Source organism: Malaclemys terrapin, chromosome 20 (genome assembly GCF_027887155.1).
Source record: "Malaclemys terrapin pileata isolate rMalTer1 chromosome 20, rMalTer1.hap1, whole genome shotgun sequence".
Taxonomy (NCBI): Eukaryota; Metazoa; Chordata; order Testudines; family Emydidae; genus Malaclemys; species Malaclemys terrapin.
The window spans coordinates 4,927,229-4,949,733 of NC_071524.1; the positions used below are offsets into that span (position 1 = coordinate 4,927,229).

General features: G+C 44.7%; 1 protein-coding gene across 1 annotated transcript in view; it reads right to left on the reverse strand.

Moving 5' to 3' along the window:
* LOC128826342 (butyrophilin-like protein 2) overlaps positions 1–22,505 on the reverse strand; it is a 251,399-nt gene that overhangs the window by 16,065 nt on the left and 212,829 nt on the right. The window contains exons 2-3 of the mRNA XM_054009588.1: positions 3,854–3,932; positions 1,946–2,049 (exon numbers count right to left, since the gene is read on the reverse strand). Coding sequence (XP_053865563.1) covers positions 1,946–2,015 — 70 coding nt within the window. The 5' untranslated portion in view covers positions 2,016–2,049; positions 3,854–3,932. The remainder of the gene's footprint in view (positions 1–1,945; positions 2,050–3,853; positions 3,933–22,505) is intronic.

Below are 22,505 nucleotides of genomic sequence, written 5' to 3' on the forward strand. Positions count from 1 at the left end.
CAGCCTTTGGTTTTCTGAATTTGCTTTTGTATCTCTTAAATAATATCCAGAAGACAGCCCTGGTACCAGAGTCTCATCCAGTGAGGGAGATGAGGGGGTCAAGAACATAAAATGACACTAACTGACAGCAACTACTAATTATAACAGCACATTCAAAGATGGAACAAGCTGAGAGTCCCACCATCGAGCCTGCACAGTAAGAAGGGACTGAAGGATGCTTGGAGTGGCTCCACCCTTTATCCCCCGGCTCAGAGCATGAGGGACACCGGGACACAGGTGAGGTCCCCTCTACTGGTACCATTAGCAAAAACTCTCTGGAACTGGCACATGAGAAACACACCTAATGTAATGGGCATAGGCAATTACTCAAAGCAGAACAAAGATGGCTTATCACAATGGAATCAAGTTTGACAGTCCAAAAAGATGAGAAAAAGAGTAAGCAAAAATATCTCCTTTTTCAGCTGATGTTTTTTGTTTATTTCTGTTTCGGCCACAACATTTTGGTAATTAAATTTACAACAAAAATTGAAATTTTCTGTGGAAACAATTGGCTCCATTAGTGAATGAGTTATTCTAACCAGGCTTAACTCTATTTAGCTCAGTAGCTCTGAAAGTTCACAGGGCACTGTGGAGTGGGTCTCTGCCAACAATTAAAACTTCCCTGTGTGGAAAGCAGGGAAGCAGACTGTGGTGTGGGAAAACACAGGTGCCTAACCTCTAAATTATTATGAAACTCCTCTGTGCCGTATTCCCAGTTTATAGCAAAATTGCCCTTCTGCTTTTGCCCTGACACCTGGGCTGCTCCAAGCCAGAGCAGAAAAATCTCCCTATGGACGGCAGCCCCAGAACATTTCATGGTGACAACTGAAACCTCAGCAGTCAGGAGCAAACATTTCTCACTGAGAACGATCGTGCATGGTGGGATGGACAGCAGAGCTAGGGTTAGACACACACACACATATATAATCAGTGATTATTTTAAAGCATTTTTCTATGTTTATTGAAATTTTCAGAGTTTTGCAGAATTATGCGGTTTAGACTTTTTAAAAAAATTGTATCAATTTAAAATTTCAGAGTTTCAGGAAATTTGAGGGGAGACATACAGAGACAATTATATAATGACTGTAGATTCTGGGATTCAAAAAGTGAAAGCATCTAATCATGAAAACAAAAATTGTCAAGAGCATATGTTGAAATGTTAGCCTTAAATCAAACTCTAAGAAATCCTCAAGCCCCATTTTTGTTACTTTATCTCTCTGAGTATTTTGATTAGCAGCAATGGAAATATTTTCTCATCAGTTTGTGTTCATACAGTGAAATCAACCTTTATCAACATTTACCAATACCAATAAAAATCAAATCCTTCCAAGCTTAGTTATGGTTCTGCTTTCTGCCTAACACTTTTGGGTGGCTTGTGCATCTGGAAGAAGTAGGAGAGAGTAGTCCCTGAATGCAGGAAAAGCAATTGTTCCTGGCCCTTGGCAATCTTTCTGGTACTTTGGAATAGTAACAATCATTCTGTTAGTTTAGGCTTCTCTTAACAATAACCACTGGTAGGGTAAATGTCCCATCTAAGCAGCAGTGTCACTGTGCTTTCATCCTGAAACACGGCTCTCTGTACTTTTCAGCAGCTTGAGGAGGGTGACTAATGACTTGTGTTCAGACAAGGAGCTTGGATGGTCATTCCCCTCTCCCCCGGCTAGTGAAGCAGGGTCACTGAGATTTTACACACATCTGAGATCATGTAAAAACAGCCGAAGTGACAGACAGGCTCCAGAACACAGTGATGTTATTCCCACCACAATGCCATTAGATCTCCCAAATTTTGTTTGGATTTCCCTCTTTATATTGCATCATCATTTCCTTACACATATTTAGATAGGCAGCAATGGATATGTGTATATTTATTATCTAATCAGTAGTTAATAAAAAATGGTGTTCTTACCCCAATACCATTTCATGATGAAAAGCAATGGAAAGATGATGGCGGAGACTACTTTGATTACTAGCTGCATTGTGAAGTGATTGCAATATAATTCATCCAACTCTCTGCCAATGGAAATTGAAAACATCACAAACTGTAGCATGAGGTGTACACACAACTAGAGCTGGTCAGGAATTCTTCTACAATGTGACTGTATCCGAAAATGCTTATTCATCAAAACCAAACAGCACTCCTGGCCAGGGGAGTCTGGACTTCTGTATCAGAGGCCTCCCCAAACTTTGGGGGAGTCCCCATACAGCCAAAGGAGTCTCTAGGACTTGGGGCAGCCAGCTGCTCTATTTCATTTTGGGAAACCTGAATCAAAACCATTTGATTTTAAATAAATATTTTTTCAGAATTTCCTTTATGTGAGAAATTTCAAACTTTCCAGTTTTTTTTCTGAATCAAAATTAAAACTTTCAAAATTTCAGAATTTATAGATTCATAGATTCTAGGACTGGAAGGGACCTCGAGAGGTCATCGAGTCCAGTCCCCTGCCCGCATGGCAGGACCAAATACTGTCTAGACCATCCCTTACAACAGAATGGAAATTTTGAATTTTGACCAGCTCTATACAAAACTGCATTCATTTTACATGGCAACTTCTACTTTCCTGAAAAACAAAACACTAAGAAAAAATTACCCTTTGTGGAAGTAGGCTGAGGGAAGACAAGGTAATTCCGGTGATATTTAGTTAACCCTAGACACTTTCCCCTGTCAGTGGCTGCATGAATAAAATGCAGACCAAGCTGTGGGTGACGTAAACTCAGCACATTCAGTGATTCTATTCTGGCCTATGTGAAATGTGCTGATTTTTCCAGCCAAGTTTCTAATAGCAAAATGTTCTGACTAAAAAAGTGAAACAAACCACACACAAAAACAAATTAGTACTAATCTCCTCCTTTGCTGGACGGGGCTTGTGTAGGGTTACCATACATCCGGATTTTTCTGGACATGTCCGGATTTTTGGTCCTCAAATCCCCGTCCGGGAGGAATATCCAAAAAGCTGAACATGTCCAGGAAAATAGGGAGGCATGGTAAGGGGACCGCTTCCTCCCCAGGCTCCAACTTTCCTGGTTACTGCCGCTCTCCCCAGCGCAGCAGCAGCCGGAGCCCGGGAGGAGGCAGCTGCAAGCTCAGAAGCTTCCGCCGGCCAGCGCTGCTCGGACGGAACTGGGGCCTGAGCCAAGCCGGGACGAAGCCGCTGGGACCTGGGCTGGGGGTGCTCGGCCGCCGGCCGGTGTCAATCTGCCAGGGCTGGGGCCGGGCCGGAGCCGCTCGGCTGGGGCCAGTGGGGCCGGTGACCCGGGGCCTGAGCCGAACTGGAGTCACTAGGGCTGGGGTTGGGGGTGCTCGGCCGGGGCCGGTGCTCCGGGGCCTGAGCCGAGCCGGGCCAGAGGTGCCGGGGCCAGAGCCTCTTGGCCAGCCACCGGAGGGAGCCATTCAGCTGGGGGTCCTGCTGCCTGCCTGCCTGCCTGTTTCAGGCTTCCCACGAATCAAGCAGGGAAGGGGGAGAAGCAGGGGGTGGAACGTTCAGGGGAGGGGGCGGAGTTGGGGCGGGGACTTTGAAGAAGGGGCGGAGTTGGGGCAGGGATGGGGAAGGGGCAGAGTTGGGGCAGGGCCGAGACGCCTTGGAGTGTCCTCTTTTTCCAGGACCGCAATATGGTGACCCTATGCTTGTGTAGAGTAGACATCACATGGCATTCACCATTGTGGTCTGTAGTACAAGACTGATGAATTTGTGCTTTTTTTATTATTATTATTTCTGTGGCAGATGTTATGAAGGAATTTATTCTCCGCTGATCTTGAATGAGAACTTTTCACTAACAGAAAAATTATTTAAAAGAAAAAATTCAAATTCTAACTCACGATACATTGTCTTGTAAATTCACTGTATTTCTTTTCCAGCAATGCTGATTCAACTGCTACTCAGATGACAGTCACACACCTTGTAAAATAGAGACCAACATAGGAGAAGTAAGTACTTAATGTCTCTGTGAGTGAGCCTTGAAGAATGTAGTAACAATTAATGTACAGCTACTGCAGTATTTTTCTTCCCGGAGGGCTTCACAAACATAACAAACGCAAATATCAATTACTTCCTTTTACAAAGTTGCTAGAAAAGGAATTTAACACTTCATTCATAGAATATCAGGGTTGGAAGGGACCTCAGAAGGTCATCTAGTCCAACCCCCTGCTCAAAGTAGGCCCAATCCCTAGATTCTTAAATGGTCCCCTTAAGGCTTGAACTCATAACACCCATTTTAACTAGCCAATGCTCAAACCACTGAGCTATCCCTCCCCTGCAAATGCTGCATGCTACCTTTAAACTCTGCTACTGTGTAATTCTAACTCACAATGTACTTCCTTTTATTTGTTTAAAACCTGCTGGCTATTAATTTCATTTGGTGACCCCCCTAGTTCTTGTGTTATAAGAAGTAGTAAACAACACTTCCTTATCTACTTTCTCTACACCAGTCATGATTTTATAGACCTCAATCATATCTCCCCTTAGCCGTCATTTTTCCAAGCTGAAAAGCCTCAGTCTTATTCTCCTCATACGGAAGCCGTACCATACCCCTAATAATTGTTGCCCTTTTCTGAACCTTTTCCAATTCCAATACATCTTTTTTGAGATGGGGCGACTACATCTGCACACGGTATTCAAGATGTGGGTATACCATGGATTTATATAGAGGCAAGATGATATTTTCTGTCGTATTACCTATCCCTTTCTTAATTATTCCCAGCATTCTGTTCACTTTTTTGACTGCCACTGCATATTGAGTGGATGTTTTCAGGGAACTATCCACAATAACTCCAAGATCTCTTTCTTGAGTGGAAACAGCTAAATTAGACCCCGTCATTTTATAGATATAGTTGGGATTATGCTTTGTAATCTGCATTACTTTGCATTTATCAACATTAAATTTCAAATAGGATGAAATTCAAAAAGGACATGTGTAAAGTACTCCATTTAGGAAGGAATAATCAGTTGCACACATACAAAATGGGAAATGGCTGCCTAGGAAGGATTACTGAGAAAAGGGATCTGGGGATCATAGCAGATCAAAAGCTAAATATGAGTGTAACGCTCTTGCAAAAAAAGTGAGCGTTCTTCTGGGATGTATTAGCAGGAATGTTATAAGCAAGACATGAGAAATAATTCTTCTGCTCTACTCCATGCTGATTAGGCCTCAACTGGAGTATTGTGTCCAGTTCTGGGAGGCACATTTCAGGAAAGATGTGGACAAATTAGAGAAAGTCCAGAGAAGAACAACAGAAATGACTAAAAGTCTAGAAAACTTGACCTATGAGGGAAGATTTTAAAAAATTGGGGTTGTTTAATCTGGAGAAGAGAAGACTGAGAGGAGACAGGATAAATGTTTTCAAGTATGTAAAAGGTTGTTACAAGGAGGAGGAAAAATTGTTTTTCTTAACCTCTGAGTTCAGGACAAGAAGCAATGGGCCTAAATTGCAGCATGGGAGGTTTAGGTTGGACATTAGGAAAAACTTCCTAACTGTCAGGGTGCTTAAGCACTGGAACAGGTTAGACAAACCCTGTCAGGTATAGTCTATATAATACTTAGTCCTGCCGTGAGTGAGGGGACTTGACTAGATGACCTCTCAAGGTCCCTTCCAGTTCTATGATTCTATTATTAGATTTTTCGATGTTTTCCTATATCTTGTTTGAAGTTTATAAATGTGAGCTAATTAGCTTGCAGATGCCTAAATTCTGCTCCTTTCTCACAATGCTTCCTTACGGCATTCTATTGATTCAGGCATCCAAAGGGGATAATATCATTTGGATGGAACTTGTGGTGTAATAATATTATTATACTCATTTCTCTTTGACGCTTGTAACCCCAAATAATAAACTACCAGTGAACTGTTTAAATAGTTAATTGCATTATGCTAATGAATCCAACTAGTTACCTATGTATGCATAGGAAACAGATTACCTTCAGAGCAACAGTATACATTATCTATTCTTCATCCCAGAAAGGGTCTGCTGTGATGATGGCTTGCTGCAACTATAAAGAAAGCTTTGGACCCAATCCTTTTTATCTGAGATTTGCTTAAACTTTGTCAGGGGAAGTCTAAGCCCACAAGACTGAGATCTCTAGGTTACTCTGGACTCACCCTGGGATTCTCATGGAAGAATTTGAACAAACTCTGCACATGGACTGCCTACTGAACTATAACCTTTTAAATTGATTTCAGAAAGACCTTTACAAATCAGCAGCTTTACTATCCCTGCTCTGAAACCGACCTATGACCTATGACTTTACCTCATATCTATATGCATGTCTTTTAACCACAGTAATTCTTTCATTTTCCTTTTATTAATAAATCTTAGATTTAGTTAATAAGAATTGGCTGTAAGCGTGTATTTTGGTGAGATCTGAAATATTTATTGATCTGGTGGGCAATGTGTCCAGATTTTGGGATTGGTAGAACTTTAGATATGGTGAATAAAATTTTTAGTAATCCTGCACTGTACTAGACTTGGCTGTGTGGATAGGAGCCAGTAGCTGCAGTGTTTAAAGGAGACTGTGTTTTGTCTTGTTAATCACCAGTGCGATAATACAGAGGCTGTTTTGTTACTGGAATTTAAGTATAGAGAAAACCAGCAGTTTGGGGGATTGTCTGCCCTATTGCTTGCAGTTTGTCATGAATATACATTCTCAGTGTGGCTGCTGCAGGCACCACAGTCAAATATAGGAGTTCATAAACATGAGATTTTTCATGGGAAAATATTTTTTTATATTATTATTTTTCAATGGAGCACCCTAAGGACACAAATGAACAACCCAGGAACAGCACTCTTAGAAAGTGTCAGAATTTTAAGGAAGTCAAAGAATGAGTTCATATGGATATCTAAAATGCCGAAATTCTGCAGACTCTTTAACAAAACTCTGGACTACCAAACCTACACAGTTGGTTCATAGTCAGGATTTATCGGTGATTCATACGATAAATTTTTGACAGTAGTTTTCTTCTTTTTATGCTTAAAGGGCTTGTAAGTTGTGAAAACTGTTTGTTTTTGATTTTTGTTTTTGTTTTTTTAAATCCCCATGATATAATATTGAGTGATAATAATGTGGTTTTGTTTTATTTCATTTCAAATTCAAATCTTTTTCACCGCTGAATGCAATAGATTAACTGAATGATGTCCATGGTTTGTTTGCTGATTATTTTTTTTCTGATTTTTTTCCCCACACTCTAGAACTTTACAAAACTTCTCCAGTCTTGGAAGAAATAGAAGAAAAAAGGAAAGAAATGAAAAGGAGAAAAGGGTCAGGAAATGGGGAGAAACAAAAACTCAAAAAAGCAAAAACTGAATGTTGAGGTCCGTGAAACCCTGAAGTGAATCAAGGTTTTCTATTAAAAGTGAAAAAAGTTATTTAATTTCATTCTGAATTTTTTCCATGAAAAATTGAAACATTTCACATTAAATGTATTTGTTCAAAATTTCTCAGAGGAAAAATTTGAGGATTTTAACCAGCTCTGATATTGTCACTTTTACAACTTTCTTATATACATTTTATAATCCACCTGTCCCCAAATAGCGGATGGTTTTTTTTCTTTGTTTGTTGGTTTTGTTTGTTTTCCTTTTTCATAGAATATCAGGGTTGGAAGGGACCTCAGGAGGTTATCTAGTCCAACCCCCTGCTCAAAGCAGGACCAATCCCCAACTAAATCATCCCAGCCAGGGCTTTGTCAAGCCTGACCTTAAAAACCTCGAAGGAAGGAGATACCACCACCTCCCTAGGTAACCCATTCCAGTGCTTCACCAACCTCCTAGTGAAAAAGTTTTTCCTAATATCCAACCTAAACCTCCCCCACTGCAACTTGAGATGATTAATACTTCTTCTGTCGTCTGCTACCACTGAGAACAGTCTAGATCCATCCTCTTTGGAACCCCCTTTCAGGTAGTTGAAAGCAGCTATCAAATCCCTTCTCATTCTTCTCTTCTGCAGACTAAACAATCCCAGTTCCCTCAACCTCTCCTCATAAGTCATGTCCTCCAGCCCCCTAAACATTTTTGTTGCCCTCCACTTGACTCTTTCCAATTTTTCCACATCCTTCTTGTAGTGTGGGGCCCAAAACTGGACACAGTACTCCAGATGAGGCCTCACCAATGCTGAATAGAGGGGAATGATGACATCCCTCAATCTGCTGGCAATTATGCATTTCTTCACTTGAAGTAACACCAGTTATACACGAATTATGCACAAGGCCCCTTTTCCCCTCTTTCTCTTCTTTTCACCAACTGACCCCCAGTTGCCTACCCATCCCACGTACACACAGTATCCTAGTATATTGTACATCAAGATATACTTTCCTATATATATTGCTCAGTGAAGAGGGAAAAACAATAATGGGTGCTTAATGACTTCTTTGTTTCCCTCTTCACCAAGAAATTAAAAATTACTTAGAAAAGTTACATGTCTGCAAGTCACCAGCGCCTGATGAAATGCAAGAAGTAACTTTTAAAAATCCAAAACCTACAGTAAATATAAGAAATTTATCTTAGAAATCACTTCCTGGGATTATAAATTACGTTCACACACAGCAAGTTTGTGTACTCACCTCAGAATTCTCTCTGCAGACACAAAGAAGCCCGCCAAAATCCGTTGGACTGTAAAAGCAGGTGAGGGCAAAGAGCAAATGTTTAAACAAGCACTCAGGAAACAAGGGTGGGGCCTGGAAGTGAATGAAAGAAAAATTCTGTGAGTTTCCGTGTGTGTGTGTGTAGTTTGTATCCTATTCCATCCAGGTAGGAGTTTTATTGCCAAAATCCACAGACCCCAAGATCTCTACATTGGCAAAGAACACGTTAAAATTACTTAGAAAATTTACATGTCTGCAAGCCACCAGGCCCTGATGAAATGCATCCTAGAATACTCAAAGAGCTGATATAGGAGGTTTCTGAGCCTTTAGCTATCATCTTTGAAAAGTCATGGAAGTCAGGAGAGATACCAGAAGACTGGTAAAGTGCAAATATAGTGTCCATCTATAAAAAGAGAAATAAGAACAACCCGGGAAACTACCAACCAGTCAGTTTAACTTCTGTGCCAGGGAAGATAATGGACCAAGTAATTAAGGAATTCATCTGCAAACATCTGGAAGATAATAAGGTGATAGGTAACAGCCAGCATGGATTTGTAAAGAACAATTCATGTCCAACCAATCTGTTAGCTTTCTTTGATAGGATATCAAGCCTTGTTGATAAGGGAGAAGTGGTGGACATGGTATACCTAGATTTTAGTAAAGCATTTGATATGGTTTCACATGACCTTCTTATCAATAAACTAGGGAAATACAACCTAGATGGGGCTACTATAAGGGGGTGCATAACTGGCTGGATAAACATCCCCAGATAGTAATTATTAATGGTTCACAATCATGCTGGAAGGGTATAGCAAGTGGGGTTCCACAGGGGTCTGTTTTAGGACATGGTCTGTTCAATATCTTCCTCAACAATTTAGATGTTGGCCTAGAGAGTATGATTATTAAATTTGCAAATGATACCAAGCTGAAGGGGTTGCAAGTGCTTTGGAGGACAGTATCATAATTCAAAATGATCTGGAGAAACTAGAGAAATGGTCTGAGGTAAATAGGATGAAGTTTAATAAGGACAAATACAAAGTACCCCACTTGGGAAGGGACAATCAGTTTCTCACATACAGAATGGGAAGTGATTATCTAGGAAGGAGTACTGCAGAAAGAGATCTAGGAGTCATAGTGGACCACAAGCTAAATATGAGTCAACAGTGTGACACTGTTTCACAAATAGCAAACCTGATTCTGGGATGCATTAACAGGAGTGTTGTGAGCAAGACACGAGAGGCCATTCTACCGCTCAACTCTGCATTGATTAGGCCTCAATTGGAGGCACCACATTTCAAGAAAGATGTGGAAAAATTGGAGAAGGTCCAGAGAAGATCAACAAAAATGATAAAAGGCCTAGAAAACATGAGCTATGAGGGAAGACTGAAAGAATTGGGCTTGTTTAATTTAGAAAAGAGAAGACTGAAGCGGGACATAACAGTTTTCAAGTCTATAAAAGGGTGTTACAAGGAGGAGGGAGAAAAATTGTTCTCCTTGGCCTCTGAGGATAGGACAAGAAGCAATGGGCTTAAATTGCAGCAAGGGAGATTTAGGCTGAACATTAGGAAAAACTTCCTAACTGTCAGGGGTGGTGAAACACTGGAATAAAGTGCCAAGGGAGGTTGTGGAATCCCCATCACTGGAGATATTTAAGAGCAGGTTGGATAGACATCTATCAGCGATGATCTAGATGGTGCTTAGTCCTGCTGTGAGGGCAGGGGGCTGGACTTGATGATCTCTCAAGGTCCCTTTCAGTTCTAGTTTTTTTATGATTTCTATGATCTGATACTCAAACTATTGTTAAAAATAAAAGTATTTTTTGTATTCGAAAGCTCTAAAGACTCATGTCTAGTTCTCTCATCTCCACAGCTCTGTCAGAGCAAATTTCTGCCTTAAAGCTCTAACAAGAAAAGGTGAGAGTTTTTGGTTACAACTTGCCTCTTTTGAAAAAAAAAATAATAAAATAAAATACACCCAAAATGAAGTGCTTACCTCTCCTTAGCATTACAACACTGAACTCTACATTATGTGACAAGGAAATTAGTGTCTATTGCTCTCTTCTACACATTCAGCAAGATACAGTTAATACAGATCAATCTTAGTCCAATCTCTGTATTTGCACAAAACTCCTTCTGATCATTTGCCACTGTTTTGTGAACGAATTGCATTTTTTCCCCATCTTCAGTTATAAAACATCCCTGTGATGCATCTAAACTTTAACTTCAGTCATTCCAATTACTCCAGAAACAAGAAGTAACTTTTAAAAATCCAAAATCTATAGTAAATATAAGAAATTTATTTTAGAAATCACTTACTTGGATTATAAATTACATTCACACACAGCAAATTTGTGTACTCACCTCAGAATTCTCTCTGCAGACACAAATAAGCCCGCCAAAATCCGTTGGACTGTAAAAGCAGGTGAGGGCAAAGAGCAAATGTATAAACGAGCACTCAGGAAACGTGGGAGGGGCCTGGAGTAGAATGAAAGAAAAATGGTGTGTGTTTCTGTGTGTATGTGTGTGTGTGGTTTGTATCCTACCCTGTCCAGGTAGGACTTTTATTCCCAGAATCCACAGGCTCCAAGATATCTACATTGGTGTACGTTACTACAGAAAGTGCAGGGCAATGATGAATTGTCTCAATGCACAATCTCCCCCATAAGGATAAAGACTAATGAGCCCTCGAGGTGGCTAAGCCTTGGTTTTCCAACCATGGAAATATCCCAACATAGTGGGGCACTTTCACAGAGCTCAGGGCAGATGTTGAAGTGGCAGTATCCCTCCTTATGGAGACTTCAGCCTGGCATCCACAATGGTAGTCTGCTCACTGAGGAGCCTGTGTTGTGTTTCCCTATAACAGGGCTGGGCTTATCAATTAAGTCCCCAGGTAACACTTTCCCCTGTCCCTAGCATCTGTTTCTGGTGGTTGGTCCATTCAAATAGCAGCCCCTCTTCCAGCAGATACTAACTCAGACCTCCAGGAAAGTCACCTTTGAAGTCCACCCCTTTCCCAGGTGGCAGATTCCAACAAAATATAGATGTCTAACGTCCCCCCAAAAAGAGCCTCCAGCCCACTCCAGGCCTACATAGGCCTTACACCCTTTGCTCAGGGTTTTTAGTGCCTTTATCCCCCTTATCTTTGGGGGGGTCTGAGGGTCATGCCACCCTCTTGGGTGACTGGTAGAGGATCCTGCATCCTCCCTCTCCTTCAAGTTCCAAACCAGGGCCCAACAAGTGGCAGTGAGATCAAGGAGTGCCCTAAGGCTGCCTCCTGGTCCACTTCCTGCCACTTACTTTCCCAGTCCCGGGTGCAGTGGAAGTGTCACAATCAATCCAGCAGAAGATGGAATGAAGAGTTCCCTAATCCTTAAAGACAAGCTAGTTACTCCTCTGGGGCTGATGTAGCTGCTGTTTTCCGCTTCCTTCCTCTCAGCGGGGACTCCTGTTATACACTTACTCAGGAGTTCTCGGGATAAGTTTGTCCTATCCTCTCTGATGCCTTCTCCTAACCCCCCCACCCCACCACTCAGCTGTTTGGCTCTTTTTCAAACTCCCCCTCCACCTACAACTGGTTCTGTTGGTACGATGGAGCAGGGCCACCTGAGTCCAGAAGTGCTCCTTAACCCATCTGTCCTAGTGTGGGGTTTCTACTGGAATGTTTAGTTGAAATTTCTTGAGTTTGACAGAAGCATAATAGTACTCAAAATGTGTGTCTCCCAGCTCCACATCCTGCAGGCTGAGACCCTGTTACATGCACATCTGCAAATTCATATATTTCAAGGCCAGATGGCACTGTTGAGATCATCTAGTCTGACCTGCATAACAGGACAGAGAACCTCTCCCAGTCATTTCTGCATCAAGTTGATAACTTCTGGTTGAACTGTAGCATCTCTTTGAAAAAGACATGCAGTCCTATTTTACTGATGGCAAATTCACCACATCCCTAGGTAATTTGTTCCAAGTGTTAGCTACCTTCACTGTTGAAAACATCACCTTATATCTACTCTGAATTTGTCCAGCTTCAGCTTCCAACCAGTAGCACTCATGATTTTTTGATCCTAAATTAAAAAATCCTCTACTATCAGAAATATTTTCCTCTAGAGGGGGGAGATGTGATGTGAACCCTGAGAAGTGTTATGAACTTCAGAGGTCTGTATTGAACAATGTGTTGGACAAGAATGGACTTTTGGGACAAACAGAGTCAAGTGGTTTGCCTGAGGAATCTTTAGGGAGAAGTAAATGTAAATTCCCCAACTCTGGGTATGCAAAAAACCAGCCTTTTGAAGCGACAAACTGAGGCAGGAAGCATTTTCTGCTGATTTCGTGATCTGGAGACTTAGGATCAAAGACCCAAGTTGTATAAATGAAAGACTAACCTATTCATGGATCTGCTAGTTCCAACTCAGGTTGTTGTGAACCTGTAACCATAGGAAAATTGCTGTATGCATTTTGAAGCGCTGATCACCTACTTGAGCCCGAGGATGACATTGGAGCACCCTCTAATAAACTTGTTAGTCTCTTGGTAGGTTGTTTTAATATGTTTTCTCTGTAATGCTTTCACTTTTAGAAAAAAAATGCTTGCTTAGAAACAACTGTGTGTTATCTTGTGGCAGTGGGCAATTACAGCTTTTCGTAGCCTCTAGGACAGGCCTGCACAACTTGTAAAGCAGTGAGGGCCATATTACTCCAAAGAAAACAGCTGAGAGCTGAAACCCCCCCGGCCCCACCGAACCCCCCACCAGTGCCGCCGAAACACCCCCCCCAGTGCCAACCAGCCCCCGCAAAACACAACCTCCCCAGCACCACCCGCCCTGTGAAAACAACCCCCCCCCCCCCCCCCCAGTGCCGCAAGCGAGGTTTAGGCTTGACATTAGGAAAAATTTCCTAACTGTCAGGGTGGTGAAACACTGGAATAAATTGCCAAGGGTGGTTATGGAATCCCTGTCACTGAGAGCAGGTTGGATAGACATCTATCAGGGATGATCTAGATGGTGCTTCTCCTTCTGATCATTTGCCACTGTTTTGTGAACGAATTGCATTTTTTCCCCCAACTTCAGTTATAAAAACATCCCTGTGATGCATCTAAACCTTAACTTCAGTCATTCCAATTACTCCAGAAATAAGAAGTAACTTTTAAAAATCCAAAATCTACAGTAAATATAAGAAACTTATTTTAGAAATCACTTCCCTGGATTATAAATTACATTCGCACACAGCAAATTTGTGTACTCACCTCAGAATTCTCTCTGCAGACACAAATAAGCCCGCCAAAATCCGTTGGACTGTAAAAGCAGGTGAGGGCAAAGAGCAAATGTTTAAACAAGCACTCAGGAAACAAGGGTGGGGCCTGGAGGAGAATGAAAGAAAGTGGTGTGTGTGGGTGTGTTTGTGTGTTTGTGTGTGTGTGTGTGTGTGTGTGTATTGTATCCTACCCCATCCAGGTAGGACTTTTATTCCCAGAATCCGCAGGCCCCAAGATCTGTACATTGGTTTCCCAAAAAAAAGAACAAGTTAAAAATTACTTAGAAAAGTTACATGTCTGCAAGCCACCAGGCCCTGAAGAAATGCATCCTAAAATACTCAAAGAACAGATAGAGGAGGTATCTGAGCCTTTAGCTATCATCTTTTAAAAGTCATGGAAGTCAGGAGAGATACCAGAAGACTGGAAAAGGGCAAATATAGTGTCCATCTATAAAAAGGGAAATAAGAATGATCCAGGAAACTACCAACCAGTAAGTTTTACTTCTGTGCCAGGGAAGATAATGGAGCAAGTAATTAAGGAATTCATCTGCAAACATCTGGAAGATAATAAGGTGATAGGTAACAGCCAGCATGGATTTGTAAAGAACAAATCATGTCCAACCAATATGATAGCTTTCTTTGAAAGGATATCAAGCCTGTGGATAAGGGAGAAGTGGTGGACATGGTATACCTAGATTTTAGTAAAGCGTTCAATATGGTTTCACATGACCTTCTTATCAATAAACTAGGGAAATACAACCTAGATGGGGCTACTATAAGGTGGGTGCATAACTGGCTGGATAAACGTCTTCAGATAGTAGTTATTAATGGTTCACAATCATGCTGGAAGGGCATAGCAAGTGGGGGTCCGCAGGGGTCTGTTTTGGGACATGGTCTGTTCAATATCTTCCTCAACGATTTAGATGCTGGCCTAGAGAGCATTAAATTTGCTGATGATACCAAGCTGGAGGGGTTGCAAGTGCTTTGGAGGATAGAGCTATAATTCAAAACAAACCCTCCTTCCCCAGTGCCGCCCCGCCAAAACAGCGGTATTGAACCTTGGTAATATCCTATAGCAAGCCCCTAAGGTAGTATAATTTGTAATCAATTGCCCCGTTGAATGAATGAGGTGTGACTGAGGAAGGCATGGAAGGCAGCAGCTCCAGACGGCTGCAACCCTTGGAGAGGGGATGGGAGCCAGACCAGATCAGTAGAACAGGTCAGCCACCCACTTGTAGCTCATCTCCTCAGCCCCCCATGCCCCGCTTGCCTCCTCAGCCCCCCTCCCCCACTGCCTGCCCGCTCGCCTCTCACCAACCCCCCTGCCACTGCCTCCCCGCTTGCCTCCTCAGCCCCCCTCCCCTGCTGCCGGCTCACCTGCCCACCGCTCGCCTCTCACCCACTCCCCTGTCACTGCCTGCCCGTTCTCCTCCTCAGCCCTCGTCCCCCACTGCTAGATCACCTGCCCCCCCGCCAATGCCCACCCACTCGCCTCCTCAGACCCCCACTCCCCCCGCTCACCTTCTCAGTCCCCCCCCCCGGCTCGCATACTCAACCCCTGCCACTGCCTGCCTGCTTGCCTCCTCAGTCTCCCACCCCCTGGCCAGTGATGAGCTACCAAAATCTTAACAACTGGTTGCCTTCTCACCTCACAAGAGGGTCATGGCAACTCCTGCCCCATCCAACCTCCCATGTTCCTTGACGTCCCCCGGGACCCCTGCTCCATCCACCCCCCTTCCCTTCCCCTGACTGCCCCCCGCCACCCCGTCCAACCCCTCCTCTCATTCCTGATGGCTCCCCCGGGACCCTTGCCCCCATCCAACCACCCCTTCTCCCTGTCCCCTGCTCGCCCCTGGAACCTCTGCCCCTGACTGCCCCCCGCCACCCCATCCACCCTCCCACTCCTTCCTGACGGCCCCCCCATGACCCTTGACCCCATTCAACCCCCCTGTTCCTCCCCCTCTGACCACCCCGACCCCTATCCATCCCCCCACCCTGACCACCCCCCCGAACTCTCCTGCCCCCCATCCAACCCCCCCACTCCCTGCCCCCTTATCGCGCTGCCTGGAGGTGGCTGGCGGCACGACAGCTAGGCTGCTTGGCTGGAGCCGGGCCACACCGCCGCTGCGCAGCACCTGGAGCACCGGGTCAGGCCGCGCTCACAGCCACCCCCCACTTCCCACAAATCAGCTGTTCACACAGGAAGCCTGGGAGGGCTGACGCAACTGTGAAAAAATGGGACGGGGTGGGGAATAATAGGCGCCTATCAAAGAAAAAGCCCCCCAAAATGCGACTGTCCCTTTAAAAATGGGACATCTGGTCACCCTATAGGTTGTTCAGACACAGATTCTTCTGTCTCCTTGGTGAAGGCTCTCAATCAGGGCCCGTTGAACAACTAGGTGAACTAGGTAGTGGCCTAGGGCGGCAAGTGGCTGGCGGCGCCCAGGGCTGTCCTTAGGCATAGGCAGCTGTGTAGGGCACCTGAAAATTTGGGGCACCACTGGGTCTTAGTGTCCACCCTACTGGTTTTCCTATCCCTGTTCTGACCCTTCCTGCAGGCTCTGAGTCTTCCTGGGAAGGGGAACTAGTAGTTAAAAGAGAAAAAGTCTCCAGCCTGCCAGACCTATTAGCACAACACTGAAACTGTTAAAGATCCATTCAAGGGGTAATGAAGCTATCTGACAGGCATGTGCCAACCCCCAGGTATCTACTGACAAACACAGTTGTGCATGATTGTAATATTTACTCAGAACATGTCAGTCTACAGGGCCTTAGTTTTAAATTTGCTTTAAAAATATTTCATTAGTGAATTAGTGAAGATTATAAAAATCACATCTCTAAAAAATCCTTGCATAGATTTTTAGATGTACAATCATCTTTAGCCTTAAATGCTTGGATCTTCAGCCATATGGTTTTTTAAGTAAATTCTTCAAAAAACCACCCTTATCTAAAATACACATTTTAATTACTATAGTAAAAAAAACTTACTTCCAAAGTCTTCCTGTCCTTTCTGTCCATCCATTTCTCCCTTCACGCTCTCTCCCCTCCCCTATTGAAGGAAGCAACAGCCCTTTGCTTCCAGATAGCTGGACAAAGAGTTTCCCTTTCGTTACTTCTAACTATCTCATGAATTACTTTTAAGCAAAATCAGTATCTTAGTAAGATATAAAATCCTTTGTTATGCCTAAAATCTTTGGAAACATATTTTTTAAAGTTGGTGAAATTTCATAAACATGTGTATTGTTATGGAGATCACACACAGTAAATTAGTGTCCCTTTTTCTAAAATCAATGAACATTGTTGTGAACACACTAAACCTCTGTGACTGATTAATTTAAAATAATGTCTGTTTCAATGAGTTAAATATGTAGTAATCTGGAATGATAACTTTATGAAGGCTTAAGAGTACATTTAAAATATAAAATCAGCTTAGAAATACTGATTAAGAAAATGTAAAACAGAGAAGATCTGCATCATGTATTCCATAATATTTAATGTTGTATTCAGCAAGACAGCTGACTCACCCTTACTACAAAGGTTTTGCAAATAAATGTCTGACAAACTTCAGTGCATATCAAAAAACCTGTGGCTGACATTTTTTATTCTCAAGTTTAGTGCTTTTAATTAGGTACCTTCTGCACGTCCATTCTGTGTGAGGGAGAGAGTACACGGATCTCTGTGGGGAACTGTGACTCTCCACCATCTGGAGGCGGGCCAGGCATCTTGTTATTCTTTCTAACTTGTCTCGCCACCGCTGCCCCTGCCCCCGCCCCCACCGGGCTGCAAGCTCAGGCTGCCATAGGGTATAGGGGCACCAGTTTAATAATACTGCATAGGGCCCCATAAATCCTAAGAATGGCCATGGGGGCGCCAAAAAGTGGTGCCCTGGCTAGGCAGGGAAGACCCGCCTTCCAGAGGCACTGGAGATCCAGAGCGTCGGCTTGCAAGGGCAGGGAGCCCCAACCATGGAGGAGCTGGCACGGCGCAGGGCGGCAGGAGCCCTGCAAAGGCGGTGGCACCGCTAGCAGGGAGCAGCCGCACTGCCTGCCTCTCCTGCCCAGGCTGCAGCCTGGCTCCTGCAGGCTGCAGCAGATGCATGAGGGCAGAGGCCCCCGGTCACCCCCCAGTTCCCCCCTCACCACGCTTGGACTCTGTGGCTCCTGGGCACGTGAGCCGCCGCCAAGTGCAGGGCCCTAAGCCTGATCTGGGAGGGGCAGCGGTGGCAGCGGCTCACAATCCTGGGAGTTGTAGAGCCCGAGAGCATCAATGGGGAAGCCGGGGGGGCGCACCGGGGCCTCTGCCCACATGCATCTGCTGCAGGAGCCCCCAGAAGGCAGCTCCTCCCTGCCGAGCTGCTGCAGCGGCCCAAGTCTGGCAAAGCCAGTGAGTGGACATGGGGTGTGGCCACCAGGGTGCTGTGCACCCTCCAGGGGAGTTCAGGGGGTGGGGAGGGGGGAACCTGGTCTGGGGAGCAGCCCTTGGGCATGGCTGGCCCCTGAGGTCTATAAAGGCTCATTGGGATTTGCCCCTCAATGAACCGATGTTACGGGGGGGCACAAGGTGGAAGTTTCACCTAGGGTGCAAAATATCCTTGCTCCGGCCCTTCACTGTGCTCTGTGTCAAAGAAGAGGCAGAGGAGGGTAGGGGATAGAAGCAATGGGGACCACACAAATAAATCTGATGTCCTGTGCAGACTCGTGTTGTCTCTTAAGATATCCCTAAATGGAAACATAATTTAGTCATGGATTCCAAAGCCTCTGCTGGGCACAATCCAAAGTGGATGCAGAGCACTGGGGGAAAAGGTTTCTGAAAAGCCAACTTTGCTGTTTATCCAAGAGTTCAGAGTATGGGCTGTATGGCTTGTGCTGTAGCCCATGGTCTTTAGCAACTTCACAAATAGAAATCAGTGTCCCTCTGTCCATTTCACCGCAGGCAGGCAGGTGGGGATGGAGGGGTTCAAACACCACTTGGATCAATGCTCTCCATCCTAGCTCAGGCTTCGTTTGGTTTCCTTCATCCCCCTCCCAAATCCTGGTAGCTTATTCTGGGAAGTTTCTCAGGCAGCATGGCCTTTCAGGAGAACTGGGAGTGCAAACCTGCTAGGGCTTCCATAATAGCCAGGTCCCTACCAAATTCAGGGCTCACTTTAACTAATTTAAAAACCCTCTGGCCTTGAAATTGACCAATGTCACAATTTCAGATGTTTCCGTCTGACATTTCATGGTATTGTAACCATTGTTTTATTCTCTGTTTCCTGGTCTCCTTGTTAGGCCCAAGAAAATGGAGTATAGAACAGGTTGTTTGGCCAGCTTAGCCAAAGTTAGGCTAACAGTAGTTGCTGGGCCATTCCTGTCTCTCTGTGAAACCTGAGGACATGCTTGCTTGAGCTGCAGAGAACGAGATAAGGGGGTGGGGCACATTCTTGTACCAGAAGTGCTAGGAACAGTTTGTTTGGACATATGGAGACTTGCAGTCTCCACTCCCTGTTTCTGTTCTTCATCTGTTCTTAACTCCCTCCTTTCTCCTAGTCTCTGGTGCATGACAACAAAGCTGATAAGAAGTTGCTAAGGCATCACAAATTGTTTGTAGTGTCAAAGAAGATAAATATGCATGAATATTAAAAGCTTTCTAACTAATAAAGGGGGGTTGAGTTGTTTTAACTATGACGCGACGGAACTGTCTATATAACCCTACTAGTTGTTAAAACCGTGGCAACTGGTTGTCATTCTGGAAGGTGCCTTTTAGTGAATTACAAGCAATTGGGCTTAATATGGTGCTAAGTGTGTGAAATTTCATGGCCCATGAAATAGAGGCCAGATTAGGAGATCATATTGTTTCACAACCGACGTCTCTATGAAAAACTCAGTGTGGGGTGAGGAACAGACTCTGCAGTTCTACTGGGTAGCCTGCTTGTTCCCTGTCACGGAGTGTGGGGGGACACAAGGCCCTGCACCCCCGGCTTCCTGCGATTCACCATGACTCTCAGCCAGCCAGTAAAGCAGAAGGTTTATTTAGACGACAGGAATACTGTCCAAGACAGGTCTTTCAGGCACAGACAACAGGACCCCCCTCAGTTAGGTCCATCTTGGGCTCCCAGGGCGCCCTAGCCCCCTTGGGAGGTCAGAGCCCCATCTGCCTCCCAGCCATCTCCCCAGCCAGCTCCTGAAACTCCTCCTTCAGTGACCCCTCCCACAGCCTTTGTTCAGTTTCCAGGGCAAAGGTGTCACCTGGCCTCTAACCCCTTCCTGGGTTCTCATGTTACGTCAGTCTCCCATCCCCCAATGCAGACTATCCTAGCCACACTCCCTTGTCAGCATTCAAAGACCACAATAAGAACAGTCCCAGTTCGTCACACCCCCCAGAATCAATAATGACCAAGTGGGGAGATCTGGGGGTGCAGCTCAAACATCCAACTGGGCTGGCCAGGGACAGCCATCAGGCCTGCAAGAGAAAGTTGAGTGTGGCAGTGACTTCACAAAGGCCTTTGGTAGGAACTCAGCCTATTGGGCAAAGATGATGAGGTGGCTGTGACCTCACAGAGCTCCCTTGACAACAGCCAGGCAGGGCAGGGATGCAGGGTAGGGGGAACCTCAGAGACCCCTGTAGCCTTGCTGCAGCAAGCCTCCATCTTGCGGTCTCTCTGTGAGGACCAAGAGAGGATTGGTGTGGAGAAAATTCTCTGTGAGTTTTTTTATTTCTGTGTGGATTTTGTCGAAAGAAGTCATCATCTGTGTAGAAGGTAAGAAAAAAATATAGGCTCTATATACAAGATGGGGGACTCTATCCTGGGAAGCAGCAACCCTGAAAAAGACTTGGGGTCATGGGGGATAATCAGCTGACCATGAGCTCCCATTGGGACGCTATGGCCAAAGAGGCAAATGTGACCCATTGGAGCTGTACATAACAGAATCTCAGGTAGAAATAGAGAGGTTCCATATCTCTGTATTGGGCACTGGTGCAACCACTCCTGGAAAATTGTGTCCACTTCTGGTGTCCACAGTTTGAGACAGATGCTGATAAATTGCACAGGGTTCACAGAAAAGCCACATGAATAATGAAAGGATTAGAAAACATGCATTGTGCTGACAGACTTCAGGACCTCAATCAAAGAGAAGGTTAAGCGGTGAGCCTAAGGGAACAAATATTTACTAATGGACTCTCCGCTTTAGCAGATAAAGGTTATGAGCCGACAATGGCTGCAAGCTAAAGCCTAGACCAATTCACACTGGAAATAAAGCGAGTATTTTTAACGTCAGGGTTTGGAGCAATTCATCGAGGATTGTGCTGGATTCTCCACAACTGGCCTTTTTAAAAAAATCAAGAATGGTTGGTTTTCTAAAAAATCCGCTCTAATTCCTACAGGAATTATTTTGAGGGAAATTCCATGGCCGATGTGAAACAGTAAGTCAGACCAGAGTGGTTCTTTCTGGGCTTGGAATTTATGAATCTGTGACTGGCTGGGGGCATTTGAAATCTGTCCCTTTTTGCTTCCCTCTTCCTCCTTATCTCTTGTCTCATCTTCTCTTTTCTCCCATTTCTTTCTGCTGCTCTTCTTCCGGGGAAGGGTGGGGCTGTGCTCCAGCTATCATTGTCGGAGGCCCTCACAAAGAGGTGGGGCTGGAATTGTGCGCTGATGGTGATCTCCACTATACTGATCTCCTGTGGTGACCAGTGCTGGCTTTTGCCCATCTGTTGAGGACGCTCATCCTCCAGGCCTGAGAGTCTCCACACTGATTGGCCAAGTGTGGGGCTATTGCTGAGTTAATAGGGAGGAGACTCGGGCACTCTTGGCTGAGTGCAGTGAGGCCTAAGGCTCAATTCAATGGCATTTCTTTGTCTGTCTGTAAGGCCATGATTTTTGAAGGCTACATCCAATTGATTCCAAAATTTCAGGGAATTTCTAGGCCATCAGTGGGAAGAACCTTGTTGATTTTGGTGACAATTGGAAAAAAATACCGCCAGAAAAGCCTGATTCCTATATTGTGCCTGTTACATTGGTGCTGTAAGCTGAAGGGCATTGTGACTTGAGAGTGAATTCAGCCAGTCAGTGCTAACTCTCCACAGGTGATTTGCATAAGGCCTAGTCTTCACTTACCGGCTGGTCCGGCGGCACGCCATCGATGTTCTGGGATCGATTTATCGCGTCTGGTTAAGACGCGATAAATCGATCCCGGATCGATCCCGGAAGTGCTCACAGTCGGCGCCGGTACTCCAGCTCGCCGAGAGGAGTACGCGGCATCGACGGGGGGACACTTCCTGCCGCGTCTGGACCGCGGTAAGTTCGGACTAAGGTACTTCGAATTCAGCTACGTTATTAACGTAGCTGAATTTGCGTACCTTAGTCCGATTTGGGGACTTAGTGGGGACCAGGCCTCAGTCAGTAAATGAACCTGCAGGTTTCAGTGGGAGCGATGCCCAAGGCAGGCCACAGGCTTCGGGTTTATGCTCAGGGTTCGTGAAGTCAGTGAGTGACAGATGGCTGAGTTACCTCTGGTGTCACAATGTTACTGCTCGGGTTCCTCTGCCCGCAGCACCTCCTGGGCAGTGACTGTCAAGGGGAAGGCTTTGTAGTTTTGAAACTTATAAACCAGGAAGTGCATAAAAGGAATGGCTTAGACAATTTGGCAATAAAATGTAGGTTTTGTGGCAATATCCTGTAC